This window comes from Magnolia sinica, chromosome 2 (genome assembly GCF_029962835.1).
Source record: "Magnolia sinica isolate HGM2019 chromosome 2, MsV1, whole genome shotgun sequence".
NCBI classification, from domain to species: domain Eukaryota; kingdom Viridiplantae; phylum Streptophyta; class Magnoliopsida; order Magnoliales; family Magnoliaceae; genus Magnolia; species Magnolia sinica.
This window is the reverse complement of record NC_080574.1, coordinates 34,224,996-34,246,804: the sequence shown is the minus strand read 5'-3', so window position 1 is coordinate 34,246,804 and position 21,809 is coordinate 34,224,996. Positions and strand designations below refer to the sequence as shown.

The following is a 21,809-nucleotide window of genomic DNA, read 5'->3' as shown; positions in this document are numbered from 1 at the left end:
CCATTACTAATTGCCCATCATGTGGAGCCCCCCTTTGAAGTGGATTACCCATCATGTGAGCCCCACCTTCAATGTGGGTTGCCTATCGTACATGGCTTGCCTTGGATATGGGTCATTCATCATTAGGGGTTGACCTTTGATATGGACCGTACATTATGTGGGGCACCTTAATATGGGCCATCCATTATGTGGGGCCTAGCTTCAATGTCCACTGTCTACCATGTAGAGCTTATCTTTGATGTGGACCATCCATCATGTAGGCCCATGTGGGTCATCTATCGTGCCAACCCGCTTTGGATGTGAGCTTTTTATCATTATAGGTCAACCTTTGATGTGGACCATCCATACGTGGGCCCACATTAATATGGGGTCATCTCATGTGGGGGCCAATTTTATATGTAGACTGTCCACTTTGTGAGCCCCACCTTCAATATAGACATTCCACCATGTGGGGCCTCTTTTGATTGGACAGTGAGAGAAAGCCTCATTTGGCATCTACGGTGAGAGAGAGAAGTAGAAAAGTCATAAGTTAAAAAGCTTAGATAAATTACTTATCAAGATAAATAGCTTTTGACACATAAGTTACTTTTGCAATGATACTTACCAAATTAACTTAAGTGAAAAAAATAACTTAATTACTTAACATAAGTTAAAAAGTAATTTGTTTAGTGGTATCCTACCGGTGTGTTTTAATAGTAAGTTAAGGCAAGCTACTTATTCCACAAGTAGCTTATCTTAATTTCTACTTACTAAGAAGATAAATATGTTTGGCAAATAACGTACTTATAAGTTTTTTGTCTCTTTCAGCTCTCGTGTGCGTCTTTTCGTCAACTTATGAAAAGCAAAAAAGATAAAAAATATTAATTAAAGTTATTAAATACTTTTAATTAAAAAAAGTTATTTATAACTAATCATAAACCAAACTTATCTGAAATAAGTTACTTATCTACTGCTGAAAGTAGAAAAAGCAATTTATTTGGTGGTATCCAAACATGCTTTTAATGACTTAATATAACTTAAAAAGTAAATTAATTGGTGGTATCCAAACTGGCGCGAAACAATCCTTAAATGCTAGAGTCAAAAGATTTTAATATTAGAATTCCACTTCAATGAGCAATTGCAATTAATAGGAAGAGAAATTTGGACAGAAATTGTGATTGCCTCTATTTAAGTGAGGGACTTGAGTACGAAGGCAAACAATTGGGATGCAAACAGCTACCATTGGAACCTTCCAAAGGCCGACTGTGATGTTGATATGATATACATTCATCCCACCTTGCTTAACTGAAACTGTAAATATTAGCTTGATATAAGATCTCTGTGCCCCATGTAGGTGCGTTCCACCCAATAGTGTAGCCTCGTGACTTTTGATTCTGCCTTATTTTTGGGCTTCTCGTCTTGTCTGATATAGCTAAAACTAATGCACGGAGTGGATTTCTCACGGACATAACGGTGCCCACCACGGAGCCTACAGGAACTTCCATACGCCGGGCCGATAATTCGCGTCCAAATTCCACATTTAATCATTCTATGCGGTCCTCGCTCCACGTGCGTTGCACGTGCCTTACCTAGTAACGATTTACAGTCGGAGGCTAAGGCGTGCTCCTTCAAACCCTAGATCTCATCATCATCCACCCCAAATCTCCCAACATCCAAGAACAATAGGAGGAAGAAAAGACCAAAAAACCATAATTTGCATTTTGATCGATTCTGTTTCAGCTCCTACCTACTCGATTATAGAGTTTTGAAAGCATTGCAATGTCCGCAAGGCCATGGCAATTCCTGCAATAAAGCCCTCGTTCTTCAGTATTCTTCTAATTGTTCTCTCCCTCCTCTTAGCAGCGATCGTCTTTTCTCCATCAACGCCATTCTCTGGAAAATTTCTCCCCCTAAATTCTCCAGAGTACGTGAAAAATCTCCTCCTCTTCGTTTAGTCTTTATTTTTGGCTATTTTTCGATGAATTTGAATTATTTAGTTTCGTGAAAAAACAGGATTTTTTCGCATCGAGAATTGGGTATGTGGAGTGCCCACAGGATCGTGGATTGGAAACCTTGCAAATGGTGGAACGGCATTAATTTGACGGGTTGGTTGAACTGTTTCCTGATGTAGGATTAAGATCTGTGTCTGGGTTATCTCCACAGTATCCATCATGTGGGCCCTGCTATGGATGGGATAAATTTCAAAATTGAAGTGATTGGACTGTCAATGACCATCTGACCAGCAGAGTTCGAGTGCAGTTAATGCTTCGATGATTAATGGTCCTATTGAATTTCAATGATCTGATCTGTGTGGTTAGGAGTGGATACGTGGTTGGGTGATTGGGACTATCCATCAGGTGGGTCCTCCAATGGCCTGGCCACATTTCAAAATTGTACTGATTGAATCCACCGCACCAGTGGATGCATGGTTCGGTGATTGGGCTGTTGATCAGGTGGGCCCTGCTATGGATGGGCCACATTTCAAAATGACAGTAATTGGACTGTCTATGACCATCTGATCAGCAGTTTTCGAGTGAACTCAATAATTAAAATGATTAATGGGTGAATTGAGTTTCATTGATCGGTGTGGTTAGGACGTTCCAATTGATGTCAATGTTGCAAGTGTGGCCAACCTGTTGTGGGACCCACCTAATGGATGGTCTGGGTTATCTGACCTTCCCAATGAGGGGATAGTGGTGGTGGATGCCTGACCCATATGATGATGTTGTTTTGGACTTAGCAGTTGGTTTTCATTTTTCGCCTGAATCTTCTTTAACTGGCTTCATTGCAGACAATTGCATTGGTTTTTGTTGAAATGCTGCAGCTCTACCAGCAGAGAGTAATGGGTATATTCGAGTGGATTGCTATGGTGGGCTCAATCAGATGAGACGTGATGTAAGTTCTTCATATGATGTCATTGCCTTCTGTATCTTACTCTTAATCACTTTTTTTTTTCCCTGTTGTTGGGGGTGGGGATACTTCTTTTAATATTCTGTATGAAATTCAATATTTGGCTTTCAGCATTCAGATGGTCCTAACCATCTGACCATTCACCCCCAAATCATCATCATCATCATCATCATCATCCCAACTAAATGGGGTAGAATACATGAATCCTGTTCCGCCAACTAAATAGGCCATCAAGTCTTTTCTTACTACCTCCACCCACATCCTTTTGGCCCTTCACCTTGCCCTTTTAGAACCTTCAACTTGTTCCAACTCATCATCATCATCATTATCATCATCATCCCAATTAAATGGAGTTGAATACATGAATCCAGTTCCACCATTTCCACTCAAGGGCCATAACTTCAGTTAGAGGTTAGACCATAGGTTATCAAGTCTTTTCTTACTACCTCCACCCATATCCTTTTGGGCCTTGCCCTCGCCCTTTTAGAGTCTTCAACTTGTACCAACTCACTCCTTTTAGAGTCTTCATAAAAGAGGATTGGTGGTCCCAAATATTTGCTTACCATGCAAGGGGGATGCTGAGCTAGTAGATCATTTATTTCTTCACTGCCCTTTTTTGAGGAAGATTTGGGATGCTTTTTCTATTGACTGTTGATGTCATTGGGGTTATGTTGTGCTCCTTTCCTTCTTGGCATCATGGCATGATGGTGGTATCGGAAAAGATGGTAAAGTGGTATGGCACTTGGTGGCTATGGCATCCCTATGGGCCATCTAGGGAGAGAGAAATAGGCATTGTGGGCTCCTAGTTTTAAGGACGTTGATGCCTATGTTCTTGTTGCTCTTTCGGGATTGTAATTTCCTTTTGTTGTATTCTTTTCTGGCCGTTTCGGTTCAGTTTTTTAATAAATTTGTTATTTCTCAAAAAAAAAAAAAACAAACTCCCTCCTAACTAGCGCAGTTCTTGGTCTCCATTGTACATGACCAAACCATCCAAGTTTACTTTCCTTCATCTTATTACCTATTGGTGCTGCTCCTCAGTTCCCTCAAATGCATTAATTTCTAATTCTATCCTTCCTCGTCTTGTCACTCATCCATCTCAAAATCATCATTTCAGTTGCACTCATCCCATGAACATGTTTTTCCTTTATTGTTCAAAATTCTGTTCCATAAGCATATGATTGGTCTTATAACTATCCTATAAAATTTCCCTTTTAGTTTGAGTGGTACACGCATGGTGTGCTGTAAAGGGCATTACATAAAGGTAACGGTGGCAACTGTTACACGTTACAGGGTAGTAACAGCGTAACAATCGTTATGGAAAAAATGACATGGAACTGCCACTAACGGAATGGTCTATTACACCCCTGTAAAGGCTGCAACAACCCCATAATGGTCTGTTATAGGGCAAATATAGGTTTTTCAGATTTTTTTTAATCATCACGGGACAGATACAGGTTTTTCGGGTTTTTCTTTTCAATAAAGAGAGACCGTAACGGCCGTTACAGGGATTGTAACAGCTGTTACGACTTATATTGTAAAGGTAACGGTGGTGGCCGGTATGGCCACCGTTACCATTATGGAATACCTTGGGTACACGACAATCACGTAAAACACCAGAGGCACATCTCCAATTATTTCACCTAGCTTGAATTCTATGGGCACCATACTTCTCAATCTCCACTCTCATGAATTGTTGACCAATGAATGGACAGCCAAAAAACACTGTGAACCGAGGTCAGCATTCAATGGAGATATCCATTGATTTGATGGCTAGGGTTGACCAATCTGCGGCCACTCATGTTGAGATCTTCATAGAACAGTCCTGATTATTGGATCATTACACAACATGTTGACTGTTGGTGGTCAAGTTTGATTGCTTGACCCAAATCAAAGCATCAAAATTTGTTCTCTTTTGAGGGTTAATTTTTTATTTATTTTTTGATAAGGTATTTTTGTGGTGATTCTAGTTATGCGATGGCGTGGGTATTGCACGCTTGTTAAATGCTACTCTAGTTTTGCCAAAATTCGAGGTGGCTGCATACTGGAATGAATCAAGGTATTTCTTGGTGGCATTTTGCTTGTGAATTTGAATATATGAAGATAGTTACTGGTTGGCTGTTCTACTTCTGAACTAATTTGATGTAAACTTCAATCCAGTGGCTTTGCAGATGTCTTTGATGCTGACAACTTCATTCAACAGACAAAAGGTTTTATAGAAGTTGTGAAAGAGTTACCAGCAGAGATAGGCTTGAGAGAACCTGTTAGAGTAGACTGCAGCAAACGCAAAGGCCAGTTTGATTACGTTGAGAGTGTTCTTCCCTCTCTTCTGCAACATCGTTATATCTCCATAACACCTGCAATGAGCCAAAGAAGGGACAGGTACTATGCTGAAATATACTTTGAACCTTATGGGAGCACCTTGCAGTTGCATACATTCTTTGACATTTTAACATCATCTAATATGATTTGGTAAACTGTGGTGCGGTGCTTCTTTTTCCCTTTTTCTATAATGTATATCTATACTAATATAACATGAGTATTGTTTCGACCAATTTTACCCTGCAATTAGTTGTGTGGAGGGGCGTGAACAAGTAGTTCTACTCTATGTTGTGGCTGGCCCTTCAATCGAGGGTATATTTGTCTTTTCATTTCATTGATTGGAGTAGCCCACACACACTTCTCTTCCTCTGTGTGCAGTCTGCATGTAAGTGTGGTATGATTGAGGGGTTCTCTGTAACAAAGGTTCTGTGTGGCCCACCGACATGACCGTGTAACATACACACTGTACATCTGTTGCGCCAGCTTGTGTTAGGACATCAACCCAAAAATTAGGCAGATCTAAAGCTTTACCCCCCACTCCGATGTCAAACTTTTGCCATAAATTCCATCATGAATCCGGACAGTATGACATTCTGAAGATAGAGTGGAATGATGGAATAGGATTATATAGCTGACCCCCAATTAATTGGGATAAGGGTTAGACAATGACCGCAACGAAGATAATAATTGTTAAATTTAAAATTATTTATAGTTTCTTATTCGGTATGAGGAGTGCCCGATGCTGTAGAATTTTTTTGGATGAATAGACGCTACTCTCTAGAATACATACATCCAGTGCATGGTGGACATGGAGACAACACCCATTTTGAAGTATTCGCTCGACAGGTTATAAAAGGCTGCTTGTGTCTTCTAAATCCATTTAGGTCTTTTATTGTTTTCTTAGAAGAAAAGAACGTTATTTTATTTTGATTGTGAAGTATCTCAATTTGGCAGTAGTGCGAACATTGAGATAATTGTCCGGTAGTGAGTTTGTTTTAAATTATTGAATGATTCCCACTGCACTGTCAATGCCATTGTGGCTTAATAGTTTGAGTTTTGTAAATTGAGCTGCAAAATGGAATGTCCTGTGTACAGGAAGAATTAACTGCATAGTTCCCTATCTTCACTAGTTTTTGTAACTTCTTGACATGTGTGCATGTCTGTCTGATGTTCTGTAAGTAAAGCATAAATAAGTTAATCAATTCATTGTCCTAATAACATATTCAAAAGATATGAAGGGTCAAAGACTCAGGTCCCAGAATGGAAAAGAAGGCAAGATATGAAGAATGACGAGATCTTGACACCATCATTTTCTGTGTAGATTTTTTTAAAAATATTATTATTATTATTATTATTTTTGCTATTAGCTTTATCAATCAATGTAAGTATCCTAAATGATATTGATTTGAACGTCGCTGATAACTGCTATCATGGTTGATTATTCTTGTTCCAAAGAATGTTGAGCATGCTTTACTGTTAAATGAAATTTACATTCTGTGTGTGTCATTTCACCAAATCTTTAAAATTGTATAGCACACGTGATGAAACACATACGATGTTTGTGTATCATATGATGCACACAAGTTTTGAGGCATAAGTATATTCCACAATTACATCTCTGATTTCATCCGCTCTTGTTATGATTGCTGCATGCATTTGAATCTCATTCTTTAATTGAAACTGGATGCTGCTTCCTAGAACATATGCTACGGAAAATAGCATTTATTCTAGTCTTGTTCCCTGTGAGAACCTGTATGCATCTTCATCAGTGAGACACCCGCAATGCCTTTAGGCATGTGCGTGGGAGTAAATGAGGTGATTATTTAATTATTATGGTTGGTATTGACAATGCATAGTTAAGAGGGGCCAAGGAAAGGTTGCCAAGTTGATGAGAGAATTACAAAGTAAATCTGTTTTTTAGAAGTTCATGGACACAAAAGGGTTCCATGGTCTAGATGAAGCGTTTCGAGATGAGTAGCTCGTATGGAAAATGAGGGGTTGAGTAGAACAGAATTAGAAGCCAGGTATTTAATGATATATATATATATATATATATATATATATATATATATACGCTCACTGTGCACCTTCTTAGGTGAGCAGTACACGTGTCATGGGCACAAAATCTGAACTGTCCATGTGATGCGGCACCCTTGAAACCTCCTAGGACCAACTTTCGGCCTGATTCAAAGCTTGGTGGGCCATAGCAAAGATAGAGGCAAATCAAGGGAGGAAAATGTTTCTGTTTGCCATGGCCCACTAGAGTTTTGAATCAGGCCAAAAGTTGGTCCTTGGGGTTTTAAGGGGTGCTGCATCACATGGACTGTTCAGATTTTGTGCCCAAGACACGTGTACAAAGGTGCACGGGTGAGCATTTTTCTATTATATATATATATATATATAGAGAGAGAGAGAGAGAGAGAGAGAGAGAGAGAGAGAGAGAGAGAGAGAGAGAGAGAGAGAGGAATGCTCACCTGCGCACCTTACGCGAGCACTTGCGCACCTTTGCACACGTGTCATGGGCACAAAATCTGAACGGTCCATGTCATGCGGCTCCCCTTGAAACCTTGGCGAGCCCAACTTTCAGCCCGATACAAAACTCTGTGGGCCATGGCAAAAGGAAACAATTTCCTCCATTGATTTGCATTTCTCTTTGCTATGGCCCACTAGAGTTTTGGATCAGGCTGAAAATTGGGCCCATAGAGTTTCAAGGGGTGCCGCATCACGTGGACCGTTCAGATTTTGTGCCCATGACACATGTGCAAAGGTGCGCACAGGTGCTCACGTAAGAAGGTGCGTAGGCGAGCATTCCTCTCTCTCCCTCTCTCTCTTAATGCTCACACACAACTAGTTGGACCGTCCAACTAGTTTGGTTAATGCTAATTAATGTTTAGAAAGAGACAAGTTATTTCACCGTAGCTCTTAAAAAAGGTCTTAGTAAAAAGGATCGACAACTGTGGGCCCCACCATGGTGTTAACGTGAAATTTTCCCTAATCCTCACGTGTGTCACCCATGCTAGACCCCGGGCTCGAAAATCAGCCTCATCCATGGTTCAGGTGGACCACACAATTGGAAAGAGCGTACAAGAAAATCTCACCCTTTAAAACTATTCTCTTGATGGGGCCCATTTGTATCACGTATAGGCCTAATATTTTGGTCCCACACATAGCCTTTGGTGTGACATCTAATGGTTGGAGTGGATTTCACATACTCATAACTGTGGGCCCTGTCAAAAGCAAGGGTGGACGTCTCTCCCACAACTGTTCTATCAGTATGGTTACGTGCATCACAAGTTAGCATGATATTTTGGATTTAGACCTAGAATGAGATCATAAATCTGATGTTCAAAGTAGATATCCCATACACATTACGGTGGGTCCTATAAAAAATCAGGTTAGGAGTTCGCTGTAAAACTTGTTGCTTGCGAGAAAAAGTGCGTATTCTCGAAAAGAGGTCTGGCTTGCTTGCCAATGGCTTTCGCACGGAATTCCTACATTGGGAAGCTAGGTGGGGCCTACCATCATGTTTATGTTTATGATATATCCACTTCATCTATCCGTTTTGCCAACTTATTTTAGTACATGAGACAAAATGAGGTGGATTCAAAACTCATGTGGGCCATAGGAGAGGGAAGAGTCGTGAAAGAAATTCCTATCGTTGAAACCTTCCTAGGGTCCCATTTGATGTGTATATGCCATCCAAACAGCTTATAAGGTCATTTCCACTTGGATAAATTGAAAACACAAAAAACTTAGCCTAATACAAAACTTATGTGGCCATACCAATGTTTCAACAGTGGTTTTATAATCCCCACTGTTTCCTATGGTATGGCCCACTTGGGTGTTGGATCTGACTCATTTTTGGTCTGCTGTTATGAAATGAGTTGTAAAAAAGGATGGATGGAGTGGATTTCTCACAAACATAATAGTGGGCCCCACCTATCTTCCTAGCATAGGAACTTCCTACCAAATCCTTTCGCAAGCAATCCGCGTCGAAAAAAAGGAGCCGATTAGGTGCAACCTCGTCCTCACACAACATTGTGCATCCCTGACCATGGGGCCCACCTTGATATATGTATTGTATATCCATGTCGTCCATCCATATTTTCTGCGCATGTTAGAACACGATTAAAAACATGAAGTAGATATAAATCTTAGGTGGACCACACCATAGGAAACAATGGTGATTGGCCATTAGAAACTTTTTGTAGGCCACAAAAGTTTTGGATCAAGATGGAATTTATTATTTTCCCTTCATCCAGGTCTTTGTAACCTTATCAACAGTTTGGGTGGCAAATAAACATTAGAATGGGCCCTAGGAAGTTTTTAAGTGTTCAATATCCATTATTTCCTGTTGTGTGGTCCACCTGAGATTTGCATCTGCTCCGTTTTTGGAATCTTGCCCTAAAATGACTTGAAAAAAAAAAATGGACAAATGGCCATGGATATACAATACATACAACAAAGTGGCCCCACGGTCAAGGACGCACCGTATTGTGTGAGGAGGTGCCACACCTAATCTAGTCCTTGTTTTTATGGGGAAATGCCCCTTTTCTCGGAGCGAACAATGGGAGAGGGACGGTAACTTTGGTTTTTTATAGGGCCCATTATGTGACGTGTATATGAGATCCATTCCAACCATTGGATGTGTAATATCGTTCTAGGTCCAGAGCCAAAATATTAAGCTGACTTGTGATTCAGGTGGGCCACACCAATGGAATAGTTGTGGAAGAGATGTCCACCCTTGATTTTTACAAGGCCCACAGTTTTGAGTATTTGAAATCCACTCGAACCATTAGATGCCACACCAAAGGGTAGGTGTGGGATCAAAATATCAGGCCTATATGTGATTCAAATGGGCCCCATCAAGGGAATCGTTTTGAAGGGCGAGATTTTTTGTACACTCTTTCCAATTGTGTGGTTCACCTAAACCATGGATGGAGCTGAGTTTCAATCTCGGGGTCTAACATGGGGTAACGCATGTGATGATTGGAGGAAATTTCACATTAATACAATAGTAGGGTCTACGACTGTCGATCCTTTTTACTAAGACCTTTTTAAAAATCAGGGTGAAACAACTCATCTCTCTAAACATTAATTAGCATTAATTAACCAAACTAGTTGGACGGTCCAACTAGTTGTGTGCATGAGAGAGAGAGAGAGAGAGAGAGAGAGAGAGAGAGAGAGAGATGCTCACACACACAACTAGTTGGACTGTCCAACTAGTTCGATTAATTAATGCTAATTAATGTTGAGAGAGAGAGAGAGAGAGATATGACTTTGTTTCATGCTTACCTTTCAAACGGGTCTTTTAAAATGGTTATTGGCTTGGGTGGGCTCTATTGTGGTGTTAATGTAAAATCCACCCGACCATCATGTGTGTCATCCGATGTTAGACTTATGGACTGAAAATCAACCCCATTGGTGGTTCAGGTGGACCGCACAATTGGAAACAGTGTGGTGAAAAATCTCACCCTCCAAAATGATTCATTTGATGATGCCCACTTGAATCACTTGTGGATCTTATTTTTTGGTCCCACACCTAGACTTTGTTGTCACATCTAATGGTTGCAGTGGATTTCACGTATTCATGATGGGGGTCCTGTAAAAATCAAAGGTGGATGTCTCTACCTCAAATGTTCTTTTGGTGCGGCTCACTTGAATTACAAGTCTGCCTTGTATTTCTACTCTGGACCTACGATGAGATTGCACATCTGATGGTCGAAGTGGATCTTATATATAAGACGCGGTGGGCCATATAAACAAGGTTGGTTTTTTCTCTTGTTTATTAAATTTCTTCGGATTTTCGAGAGAAAAGGTGCGTGTTCTGAAAAAAGTGGGAGTGGATTAGGTGCAGCTTGTCCTCATGCACCACTGTGCGTCCCTAACCCTGGGGCCTACCTTGATATACGTATTGTATATCCGTGCCCCACATCCATATTTTCAGCTCATGATAGGACATGATTCAAAAAATGAACTAGATAAAATTCTCAGGTGGACCACACCACAAAAACTGTGGTGATTAGCCATTAAAAACTTTTTATGGGCCAACAGTTTTGAATCAAGCTCGAATTTATTTTTTATTTTTAATTTACTTCATCAAGGTCTTTGTGAACTTATCAATAAGTTGGGTGGCAAGTAAAAAATTACGGTGAGCCCTAGGAAATTTTTAATAGTAAGAGTTCAATATCCACTATTTCCTATGGTGTGGACCACTAGAGATTTATAACTGCTTCGTTTTTGGATTAATGTTTTAAAATGAGCTGAAAAAACCAATGGACAACATGGATATACAATACTTACATCAACATGGGCGACATGATCAAGGACGAACTATGTTGCATAAGGAAGGGGCTGCACTTAATCCACTCTTAAAAAAAAATAAAAAATCTAGTAGGCACTTTTTTCCTGTAACGGAGCCGAAGAAGCTTAACAGCAGAAGAGGAACGCATTAACCTTATTTTTATTTGTGCCCATCTTGATGTTGTGATGTGCATGTGAGATCCGGTCTGACCATCATATGTGTCATCTCATTCTACGTCTTGATACAAAATATCAAACTAACTTTTAATTCAGATAGGCCACACCAATAGAACAGTGGGGGGAGAGATGTCAACCTTTGATTTTTAGAAGACCCACAATCATGAGTAAATGAAATCAACTCCAACCATTAGATGCCACACCAAAGGTTAGACGTAGAACTCAAAAATCATGGCCACTTGATTTAAGTGTGCCACATCGAAGGAATTATTTTGGAAGGTATGCTTTTTTTGCACACTATTTTCAATTGTGCGGTCCACTGGAACCATGGATGGAGTTGATTTTTCATTCCTAGGTCTAACATGGGTTGACACACATGAGGTCAAGGTGGATTTTACATTAACACCACAGTGGGGCCCATCCAAGCCGGGGATCATTCTCAAAACACTTCTTGAAAAGCTAAGGTGAAGCAAATGCCCTCTCTCTGTCAACATTAATTAGCATTAATTAATCAAAACTAGGGGTGTATATTATATTTAAGAGAAAAAATTTCTCATTAAATGCCCAGCTAGTTGGACCAAAATGCACTGTCCAACTAGTTGTGTGTGAGCATTTCTCACACACACACACACACACACACACACACACACACACACACACACACACACACACACACACTGCTCACCTTTTCAGGTGAACACATGTGTCATGGGCACAAAATATGAATGGTCCGCATGATGCGGCACCCCATGAAACCCTCTAGGCCCAAATTTCAACTCGATCCAAAACTCTGGTGGGCCATAGCAAAGAGAGAAGCAAATCAAGGGACAATTGTTGTTTTTTTTTTTTTTGCCATTGCCCACCAGAGTTTTGGATAGGGCTGAAATTTGGGCCTGTTGGGTTTCATGAGGTGCTGCATCACGTGGGCCGATCGGATTTTATGCCCATGACACATGCGAAAAGGTGGGCACAAGTGCTCACCTAAGAAGGTGCGCGGGTGAGCATTTTTTCCCACACACACACACACACACACACACACACACACATATATATATATGTTAATGTTGCTCTGTTGTCGAAGATGAATGTTGTTGGATTACTTCAAAGGTTGGTCATTTCTTTGGTTCTATTAGAGGAATAGAGACACCATCAATACTTTTATGCTAAAAAAATGGATGTACCTTTTCTAGAGCCTAGAAAGGACCCATCCCATTGAGCTTCACCTAAGGGGTGCAGATTTGAATTCAAATTGTCTTGGAACCATGCCCCTTTTCTGTTTTTGAGAATGGTAGAACATCCTAGATATCTTAGTAATTGGTGGTGGAAAGTCTATTGGAGTTGAACCTACCTGGATCTTCTCATTGAACATGGCATAGTAAACTTTTGCCTTTATCTTAACTTAAAAGGGTCTCTCATGACTCGTGAGCGGTGTGTGTTTTTTCGATAGGAGTACTGGAAGATATTAGGGTGAGTTTGATTTGTCAGAGTCTTTTAGGAAATTTTAGATACTTTTCTTGCCTCTTGGATGGAGAAGAAAAGAATTTGGTGCTCTTGTTGTGGAATTTGGGCATTGGTTGGAAATGGAATTTATTTTATCATGCAACTTAATTGATCTTGTTGAGTGGATTATCAATGATTTGCTTTTGAAGTATATATGTATATTGATGATTTGCTGGTTGAAGATCATCTTTAGATCAATTAGCAATGAAAAAAAATCAATTTTGTAGTTTCTCGTTGAAGATCATCTTCAGATCAATTAGCAATAACGAACACATGTGTCATGGGCACAAAATATGAATGGTCCGCATGATGCGGCACCCCATGAAACCCTCTAGGCCCAAATTTCAACTCGATCCAAAACTCTGGTGGGCCATAGCAAAGAGAGAAGCAAATCAAGGGACAATTGTTGTTTTTTTTTTTTTTGCCATTGCCCACCAGAGTTTTGGATAGGGCTGAAATTTGGGCCTGTTGGGTTTCATGAGGTGCTGCATCACGTGGGCCGATCGGATTTTATGCCCATGACACATGCGAAAAGGTGGGCACAAGTGCTCACCTAAGAAGGTGCGCGGGTGAGCATTTTTTCCCACACACACACACACACACACACACACACACACATATATATATATGTTAATGTTGCTCTGTTGTCGAAGATGAATGTTGTTGGATTACTTCAAAGGTTGGTCATTTCTTTGGTTCTATTAGAGGAATAGAGACACCATCAATACTTTTATGCTAAAAAAATGGATGTACCTTTTCTAGAGCCTAGAAAGGACCCATCCCATTGAGCTTCACCTAAGGGGTGCAGATTTGAATTCAAATTGTCTTGGAACCATGCCCCTTTTCTGTTTTTGAGAATGGTAGAACATCCTAGATATCTTAGTAATTGGTGGTGGAAAGTCTATTGGAGTTGAACCTACCTGGATCTTCTCATTGAACATGGCATAGTAAACTTTTGCCTTTATCTTAACTTAAAAGGGTCTCTCATGACTCGTGAGCGGTGTGTGTTTTTTCGATAGGAGTACTGGAAGATATTAGGGTGAGTTTGATTTGTCAGAGTCTTTTAGGAAATTTTAGATACTTTTCTTGCCTCTTGGATGGAGAAGAAAAGAATTTGGTGCTCTTGTTGTGGAATTTGGGCATTGGTTGGAAATGGAATTTATTTTATCATGCAACTTAATTGATCTTGTTGAGTGGATTATCAATGATTTGCTTTTGAAGTATATATGTATATTGATGATTTGCTGGTTGAAGATCATCTTTAGATCAATTAGCAATGAAAAAAAATCAATTTTGTATTTTCTCGTTGAAGATCATCTTCAGATCAATTAGCAATAACAAAAAAGAAAAACTCAATTTTGTCATAGTAGGGTAGAAATCTTTGAATGGGGTCTGAGATGATTGTCTTTGTGTTTGGTCTTTTGGCAGTGTGAGACCAAGGTATTCTATAAAGGTAACGATAGCTGTAATGGCCACTGTTGTTAGCATTACGCTATAGGCTATTATGGCCCCTATAACAATCATAACAGCTCTTTTTTTTTTTTTTTTGAAAAGCCTATTTCGGCCCTATAGTAGACTGGTATGGGGGCCATTACAGGACCACCATGGGTCAATTTTTTTATGGCTGTTATGTGACCGATGGAAGTAGCACGACTAGTGGGAGTTTCGTTTGGTGATAGGCTGGAGTACTACGTGACCGTTTTTGAGTTTGTAGAAGAAATGGGTTGGCTACCAGCCTGGCAGGACAGAGTTAGCTAAAAAATCAACAATGGCAGGGATTTGGTGTGTGCGGAAAAAGACAAGCGGAGCTCAAGCAACTTGGTTGAGGGAGCATCAGGTGAGGGCCATCTGGGATAAGCAAATTCTCAATGAAAGTTTTAAGCTGGAAATTAGGAGTCTGAGGTATCTGCAAAAGTGATGTTAGATAAAAAAAAATTTGTAAAAAGTATGAAGTGTAGATCACAGCATTCTAGGAAATCAAGATGCAAGGTATAGATCAGAAAATCGTCGACTCATTGGGGGAGGGGGGATAAAGAATGGGAAGTACTGGAAGCCTTAGGTTCAACAGGGGGAATTCTGATACTGTGGGATTCAACATTTGGTGTAAAGAGGTTGTAGAAAATCTTCGAGCAATCATAGTTAGCTTCTAGGTAGCTTCGAGGTTGAAAGTCAAAGTGTTCCAAAACGGTAATGGTGGTCGTAACGGCCACCACTGTTACCGTTCTGATACGAGCCGTTACGGCCCCCATATCAGCCATCATGACCCTTTTTTATTTTTTGAAAAAACTGTTACAGGACCATTACAGGGCCTTTACAACCTTTTTTTTTTCTTTTTTTTCTATAACAGTTGTTTCGACCCCATAATGCATAATGGTTATGACCATTACCGTTATGTAACTGATTTTGAATACCTTGTTGAAAGTAAATATTATCAAGATTTTCAAGCAATCACAGTTAGCTTCTAGGCAGCTTCAGGGTTGAAAGTACATATTAGCAAAAGTGAAATATTGGGGGTGGGAATTTCGAAAGAGGAAACGAAGTCATATGCTCACAAATTCGGGTGTAGGGAGGGTGTGTTTCCTACAACTTATCTAGGTCTTCCCTTATGTATTGGAAAACCGGTGAAACATCTATGAGATATAGTAATTAAAAGGTTTGAAAGAAGACTATCTTAGTGGAAGCCTCAGGTTCAGCAGGGGGTATAAAGAATGGGAAGTACTGGAAGCCTTAGGTTCAGCAGGGGGAGTTCTGATACTGTGGAATTCAAACATTTGGTGTAAAGAGGTAGAAAATCTTTGAGCAATCATAGTTAGCTTCTAGGCAGGTTTGAGGTTGAAAGTCAAGGTGTTCCATAACGGTAACGGTGGCCGTAATGGCCACCACCATTACCGTTATGATACGGGCCGTTACGACCCCCATATCGGCCGTTACAACCCTTTAAAAAAAAAAAAAAAATCGTTACGGGACTATTACAGGGCCTTTATAGCCTATTTTTTCTATAACTGCCGTTTTGACCCCATAATGCATAATGGTTATGACCGTACCGTTACGTAACCGATTTTGAATACCTTGTTGAAAGTAAATATTATCAAGATTTTCAAGCAATCACAGTTAGCTTCTAGGCAGCTTCGGGGTTGAAAGTAAATATTAGCAAGAGCAAAATATTGGGGGTGGGAATTTCAAAGGAGTAAACGAAGTCATATGCTCACAAATTTGGGTGCCTTTCCTATGACATATCTAGGTCTTTCGCTATGTATTGGAAAACCGGTGAAACATCTATGAGGTATAGTAATTGAAAGGTTTGAAAGAAGACTATCTTAGTGGAAAACTCGGCTCTTATCTTTGGGTGGGAAAATAACTTTGATCAAGACGGTTATGTCTATTCTCCCGATTTGTTATATGTTGTTGTTTAAGTGCCCCAAATTGATTTTGAATAAGTTAGAAAAACTAAGGAGAGATTTTTTTGTGGAAAGGAGCGGAAAATAAACGTAAATTTCGTCTTATGAAATGGGAAGAAGTATGCAAGTCCACAAATCAAGGGGGTGCGGGGTTTAGGAAGTTGGAGGATGTGAATTTAGCATTACTAAGGAAATGGGTTTGGAGGTTTGGGGTAGAATTAGATTCTCATTGGAGAGAGGTGATATATAGGAAATATGGGGTGGAAGGAAGGGGGTGGTGGATTAGGTCATCGTTTTTGTCTAGATCATCTCATCTATGGAAGTCGGTGGCATCTGTAAAACATAAGTCCTGGGTAGGGATTGGGTTTCTGTTGGGGAATGGGTAGAACATCAAATTTTAGGAAGACAAGTGGGTTGAAGGGCATAGTTTGGGGGATCTATTCCCTTGGTTGGTGGGAATTTCTTGTGAGGTGGCTCTCAGGGTGACAAGTTGTTTTTCCATGCTGGGAGAGGAAGTAATTTGGGCCCCACCGAGCAGAAGAAATTTGACGGATGAAGAAATCTCATATTTTATTAGTTTGCTCAATATGTTGTCCAAGGCAACTTTGGTCATATCGGAACCAGATTTGATGGTTTGGTTAAAAGGAAAAATCTTGCAAGTTCTCGGTGAAATCCCTTTATTTGTTCATAAGTGGGGAGGTCTCTCCGGGTGGGGTCTGTTTGATGGTGTTCGTTTGGCGATATGGTGCTCCTTCAAAGGTGGCGGTGTTTGCTTGGCTAGTGGGGAGAAAGTGGTTACTTTGGACAACCTCTGTCGAAGGAATATGATTCTTCCAAATGCACGTCTCTTATGCCTCCGAGTTGAGGGGACGGTGGATCATCTGGTCATCCATTGTTCGTTTGCTAGAGAAATGTGGGATAACTTCTTCAAGTTATTTGGTGTTGACTGGGTGTTGCTGGGTTCCATGGATAAAACTTCTTCTTGAGTTGGCATGGTAGGGGTATAGGGAGGATTGGGAGGAAAATTTGGCATCTAAGTTTTCTAGCAGGTTTTTATGGGCTTTATGGTTTGAAAGAAATGATCAATGCTTTAGAAATCATAAGGGACAGATATTGGAAGTCTTTCAAAGAGCCAAAGTTCACATTTTTGAGTGGGCGCGGGCATCTAAGATGGTGTGGTTAGAAGTCAAATTTGGAAAGTTCTCGGTGAGGTCTCTATATATGTTATTTATGAGGATGATGCCTTGGTCAGGGTTTGTCCGATGTCGTTTATTTGGAGCTATGGTGCTTCCTCAAAGGTGGCGGCGTTTGCATGGTTGGTGGGGAATAACAAAGTTCTAACGGTCGACAATCTCCACAGAAGAGCTTCATTCTTCTGAATGTTTGTCTATTGTGTCTTCAGGCCGAGGAATCGGTGGATCTTTTGTTCATCCGATGCTTGTTCTCAAAATAAATGTGGATCAACTTAAGTTATTCGGAGTGGAATGGGTAATGCTGGGTTCTATTGATGCATTCTTTTTTATGTGGCATGGTGGGGGTATAGGGAAAATCATAAGGAACATCTGGTACATAAGTTTGTTAGCAGGTATATGGGCCATTGGTTTGAGAGAAATGATCGTTGTTTTAGGAACCATAAGAGGCAGGTTTTGGAGGTTTTCCAAAGGGCTAAATCCCATGTGCTAGAATGGGCACAAGCTGTTAAGATTGTCTCCCATTTGCCGAAATTTTGGCGGGATCTGTAAATCTGTAAATCTTTTTGGCTTTTCTCTTTCTTGTATTTTTGTGGCTTCGGCTTTTTCGTATAAAATTTGTCAATGTTCAAAAAAAAAGGAAAAATATTTAAGATCTTTTCAAATGTTTCTGACTGCTGGGGGGCTGTTTAAATCTTTTTTTTTTTTTTCAGTGGCTTTGGTCTTCTTCCAATAAAATTGTCAATGTTAAAAAAATAATAATAATGGGAGCAGCGACTCTGACATTTGTGACTGATATACAGGGATAATGTTTGGAGGAATCATAACCATTTTTATCCTTTATGAATGCCCTTATTGTTATTAAGAAACTTATTATTCTGGCTCTCCAATTATTGATCTCTTGGACTTTTGACATGTAACGAATTGTTTTGATTATAAGGTCAGCGAACCAGTCAGTTTTCTTCACTTATGCTGTAACCAGTCTGTCGTGCACTTTGTAACACCAGATGGAATGTCTGGTTATCCAAAAAATATCAACAATCTGGTGCCTTCTGTTTCTTTCCAACACTCCTAATTAATCTGTGGATGAATTATATGACAGATGCTTTCTGATTTTCAATTCTGATAAGTGGGCCCATGCTTTGGTAATCCAGACCCTGGCTCTGTTGTGTACATACCCATATGATCTTGGTCAGACAATTTTAAAACCTTTTTGAGTTTTGGCTACAAATAATGTTTAAGAAGATAAATATGGCTAATGTCCACATTCAACTGCAAAAGTCCAGCAGATTGAAACAGCGGAATGGTCTTAGATTACTAGAGCTTGGTTCCCAATTGTCAGAGTCGAAACCCTTGTAATATTGTGTGAAGCCTCCAGTCACATAAAAAGTTGCTATTATCCCAAAAAGGGGTCTCATTCAAGCTTCACTGTTGAAGAAGATTTGAAAAACAGCTGCTTCTCTCTTTAGTAAATGTCCTTAAGAAGAAACAGTCTGTGGTTACATAGCACACGAATTTCATCATCATAGGTTTGTCCCAGACATACTTTCTCACCAATCAATCTTACTTGAGTCCCCGTCCTTAGTATATGAAATAACACTATTGAAATTACTTTCCTCGATATGTGGAACTAAGTATCCTTAACCTGCCGATGTTGCTTTCTTATTGTTCCTTTTGTAGCCTTCTCCATTCAAAATACTAAACCAGTAAGAAAGCATGTAAGGACAGTTGCAGTTTGCTCCTACCACTAACGACTGTCCAATGTTGCAGGTATCCGTTGTATGCAAAGGCTGCTCTCTGCCAAGCATGTTACAATGCCTTACGCCTTACCAAAGCCTTGGAGGACAAAGGCTTGGAGCTTCTGAATGCCATACCCAAACCTTTCCTATCACTTCACCTCCGTTTCGAACCGGACATGGTGGCCTACAGCCAGTGTGAATACTCTGGCCTCTCCCCTGCCTCAATGGCTGCAATTGACATTGCTCGTGGGGATAGAAAACCATGGACTGGAGATGCTGCTCGAGTGTGGCGAAACCGAGGCAAGTGCCCTCTCACTCCAAATGAAACGGCTTTCATTCTTCAAGCGCTTTCAATCCCAACAAACACGACTATTTATTTGGCAGCTGGGGATGGTCTCTTGGAACTTGAGGGATTGACATCGGTATATAAAAATGTATATACGAAATCTACCCTCCTCAATGATGAGGATTTTATGCGCATGCATGGGAACACAAAAGCAGCACTGGATTACTACGTATCGATCAACAGCGATGCATATATAGCTACGTATTTTGGGAATATGGACAAGATGGTAGCTGCAATGAGAACATTGAAGGGGTTGTTTAGAACCCTTCTTCTGAGCAGGAAGGCTTTTGCAGACTGTAATGCTAAGGAACTGAAAGGGAAGGAGTTGGTTGAAGCTCTATGGAAGGCCCACCATGAAGATTTTGTTATGGGCAGAGGATCTGCTCTACCTGATTGCTTTTGCGAGCATAGGTTGTGATTGCTATTGTTTTGGCTGTGAGATTTCAAGCAATTACATTGGAGATCTTGATTCATGTAAGACCAAAATCATTGTTTTGGGAACCTGTTTGGACTACTATGGAAATCTTTTAGCAGTGAATGAATACCCCTCGCAGTTTCATCCATGATATGAATATTACTTTTGGATTTTTTTCTTGTTTTTTTGTATTTCATCATTCCATGTGATTATTAGGGCTGTCAATGGGCTGGGTTTAGGCCAGGCAAAATTGAAATTTGAACAGGCCTGGTTCTAACCGTTCAAAATCCGGGTGAGGCCAACCCCAGGCTCAGTCCGTTGACAGCCCTAGTGATCATGCACATAGCAAAGTGAATCTTGACTCTATCAAGTGGGTCCAATCTCCAAGCTGATGGGTCCACTGACCTGGTCCCGCACAGGTCAGGTTTGGTTGCAGCTAAATAGCTGTATCTGTGCCATTGGGAATTAATTTGAGCTCGATTGATAATTGGCCCGGGTGTAGCTATACCGGAGCCTGAATTCGATCATTATATTATTAGCATATTTGCTATTTATCAATGGCTGGACATTGTTTTCTATGGGATGGCCCACATGATTAGTAGATGGGTTGATTATTGCATCACGTGATCCTCGTGTTGGAGCCCACCTATTCAAAGTTTTGGACGTCGCAATCATTTAAAAGGTTGGAAATCATCCACTGGGTGGACCATAACCTGAGGTCCAACTGGAGGTGATCTTAAGTCCAATCGGTTGGACCGCAATCGACGGTCCATCCAATAGATAACTTCCAACCTTCCATATACACGTGACATCCAATCGGTACAATAGGTAGAGGTTTGCCTTATGCAAAAATCCACCACATCTGATCATTGAGTGGACCACACTTGCATTCTGTTATTTGTTAATGGCCGGACATTTTTTTTACTGGGATCGCCCTGATCTGTAGATGTGGTTGATTAGTGCAGTAGGTGATCCTCGTGTTGGGGCCAATCTATTGGTAGTGTTGGATGTCACAATCATTTAATAGGTTGAAAGTCATGCATGGGATGGACAACCAATTCGATGAGGTCTGACTGGTTGGACAACAATCTATCATCCAGCCAGCAGATAACTTTCAACCTTTTCATGTGCATGCGATATCCAATCTACCCAATGGTTGGGTCCACCGTAAGAATTGTCTCATGCAAAAATCAGCTACATCTGTTCATTGGTAGTATTTTGCCATTTATCAATGATTGGACATTGTTTTCTATGGGATGGCCCACCTGATTAGTAAATGGGGTTGATTATTTCAGTAGGTGATCCTCGTACTGGTGTCAATTATTTGAAGCCTTGGATGTCTCATTCATTTAATAGGTTGTAGGTTATTGACTGGGTGGACCGTCCAACCTGAAAGTCTCAAGCACAACTAGTTGGACCACAAATTACCAGTGGATAACTACCAACTTTTTCATGTGAGTGGGACATCCAAATCCATCCAATAGGTTGGTTAAGATTGCATATGTTACCCCACCGTAGGGCCCACCTTGATAA

General features: G+C 40.4%; 1 protein-coding gene across 2 annotated transcripts; it reads left to right on the top strand.

Moving 5' to 3' along the window:
• Window positions 1-1,400: 1,400 nt before the first annotated feature.
• On the top strand, window positions 1,401-20,424 carry LOC131236938 (O-fucosyltransferase 13). Of its 2 annotated transcripts, none has more exons than XM_058234480.1 (6): window positions 1,401-1,903; window positions 1,993-2,084; window positions 2,804-2,874; window positions 4,857-4,945; window positions 5,047-5,268; window positions 19,547-20,424. In XM_058234480.1, the coding sequence occupies exons 1-6, from the start codon at window positions 1,773-1,775 to the stop codon at window positions 20,277-20,279; spliced, it is 1,338 nt and encodes a 445-aa protein (XP_058090463.1). In that variant the 5' UTR covers window positions 1,401-1,772; the 3' UTR covers window positions 20,280-20,424. The 2 variants fall into 2 exon arrangements, with proteins under 2 accessions (XP_058090463.1, XP_058090464.1); XM_058234481.1 differs by having other exon boundaries at window positions 1,856-1,903; window positions 2,771-2,874.
• The last annotated feature ends 1,385 nt before the right edge of the window (window positions 20,425-21,809 follow it).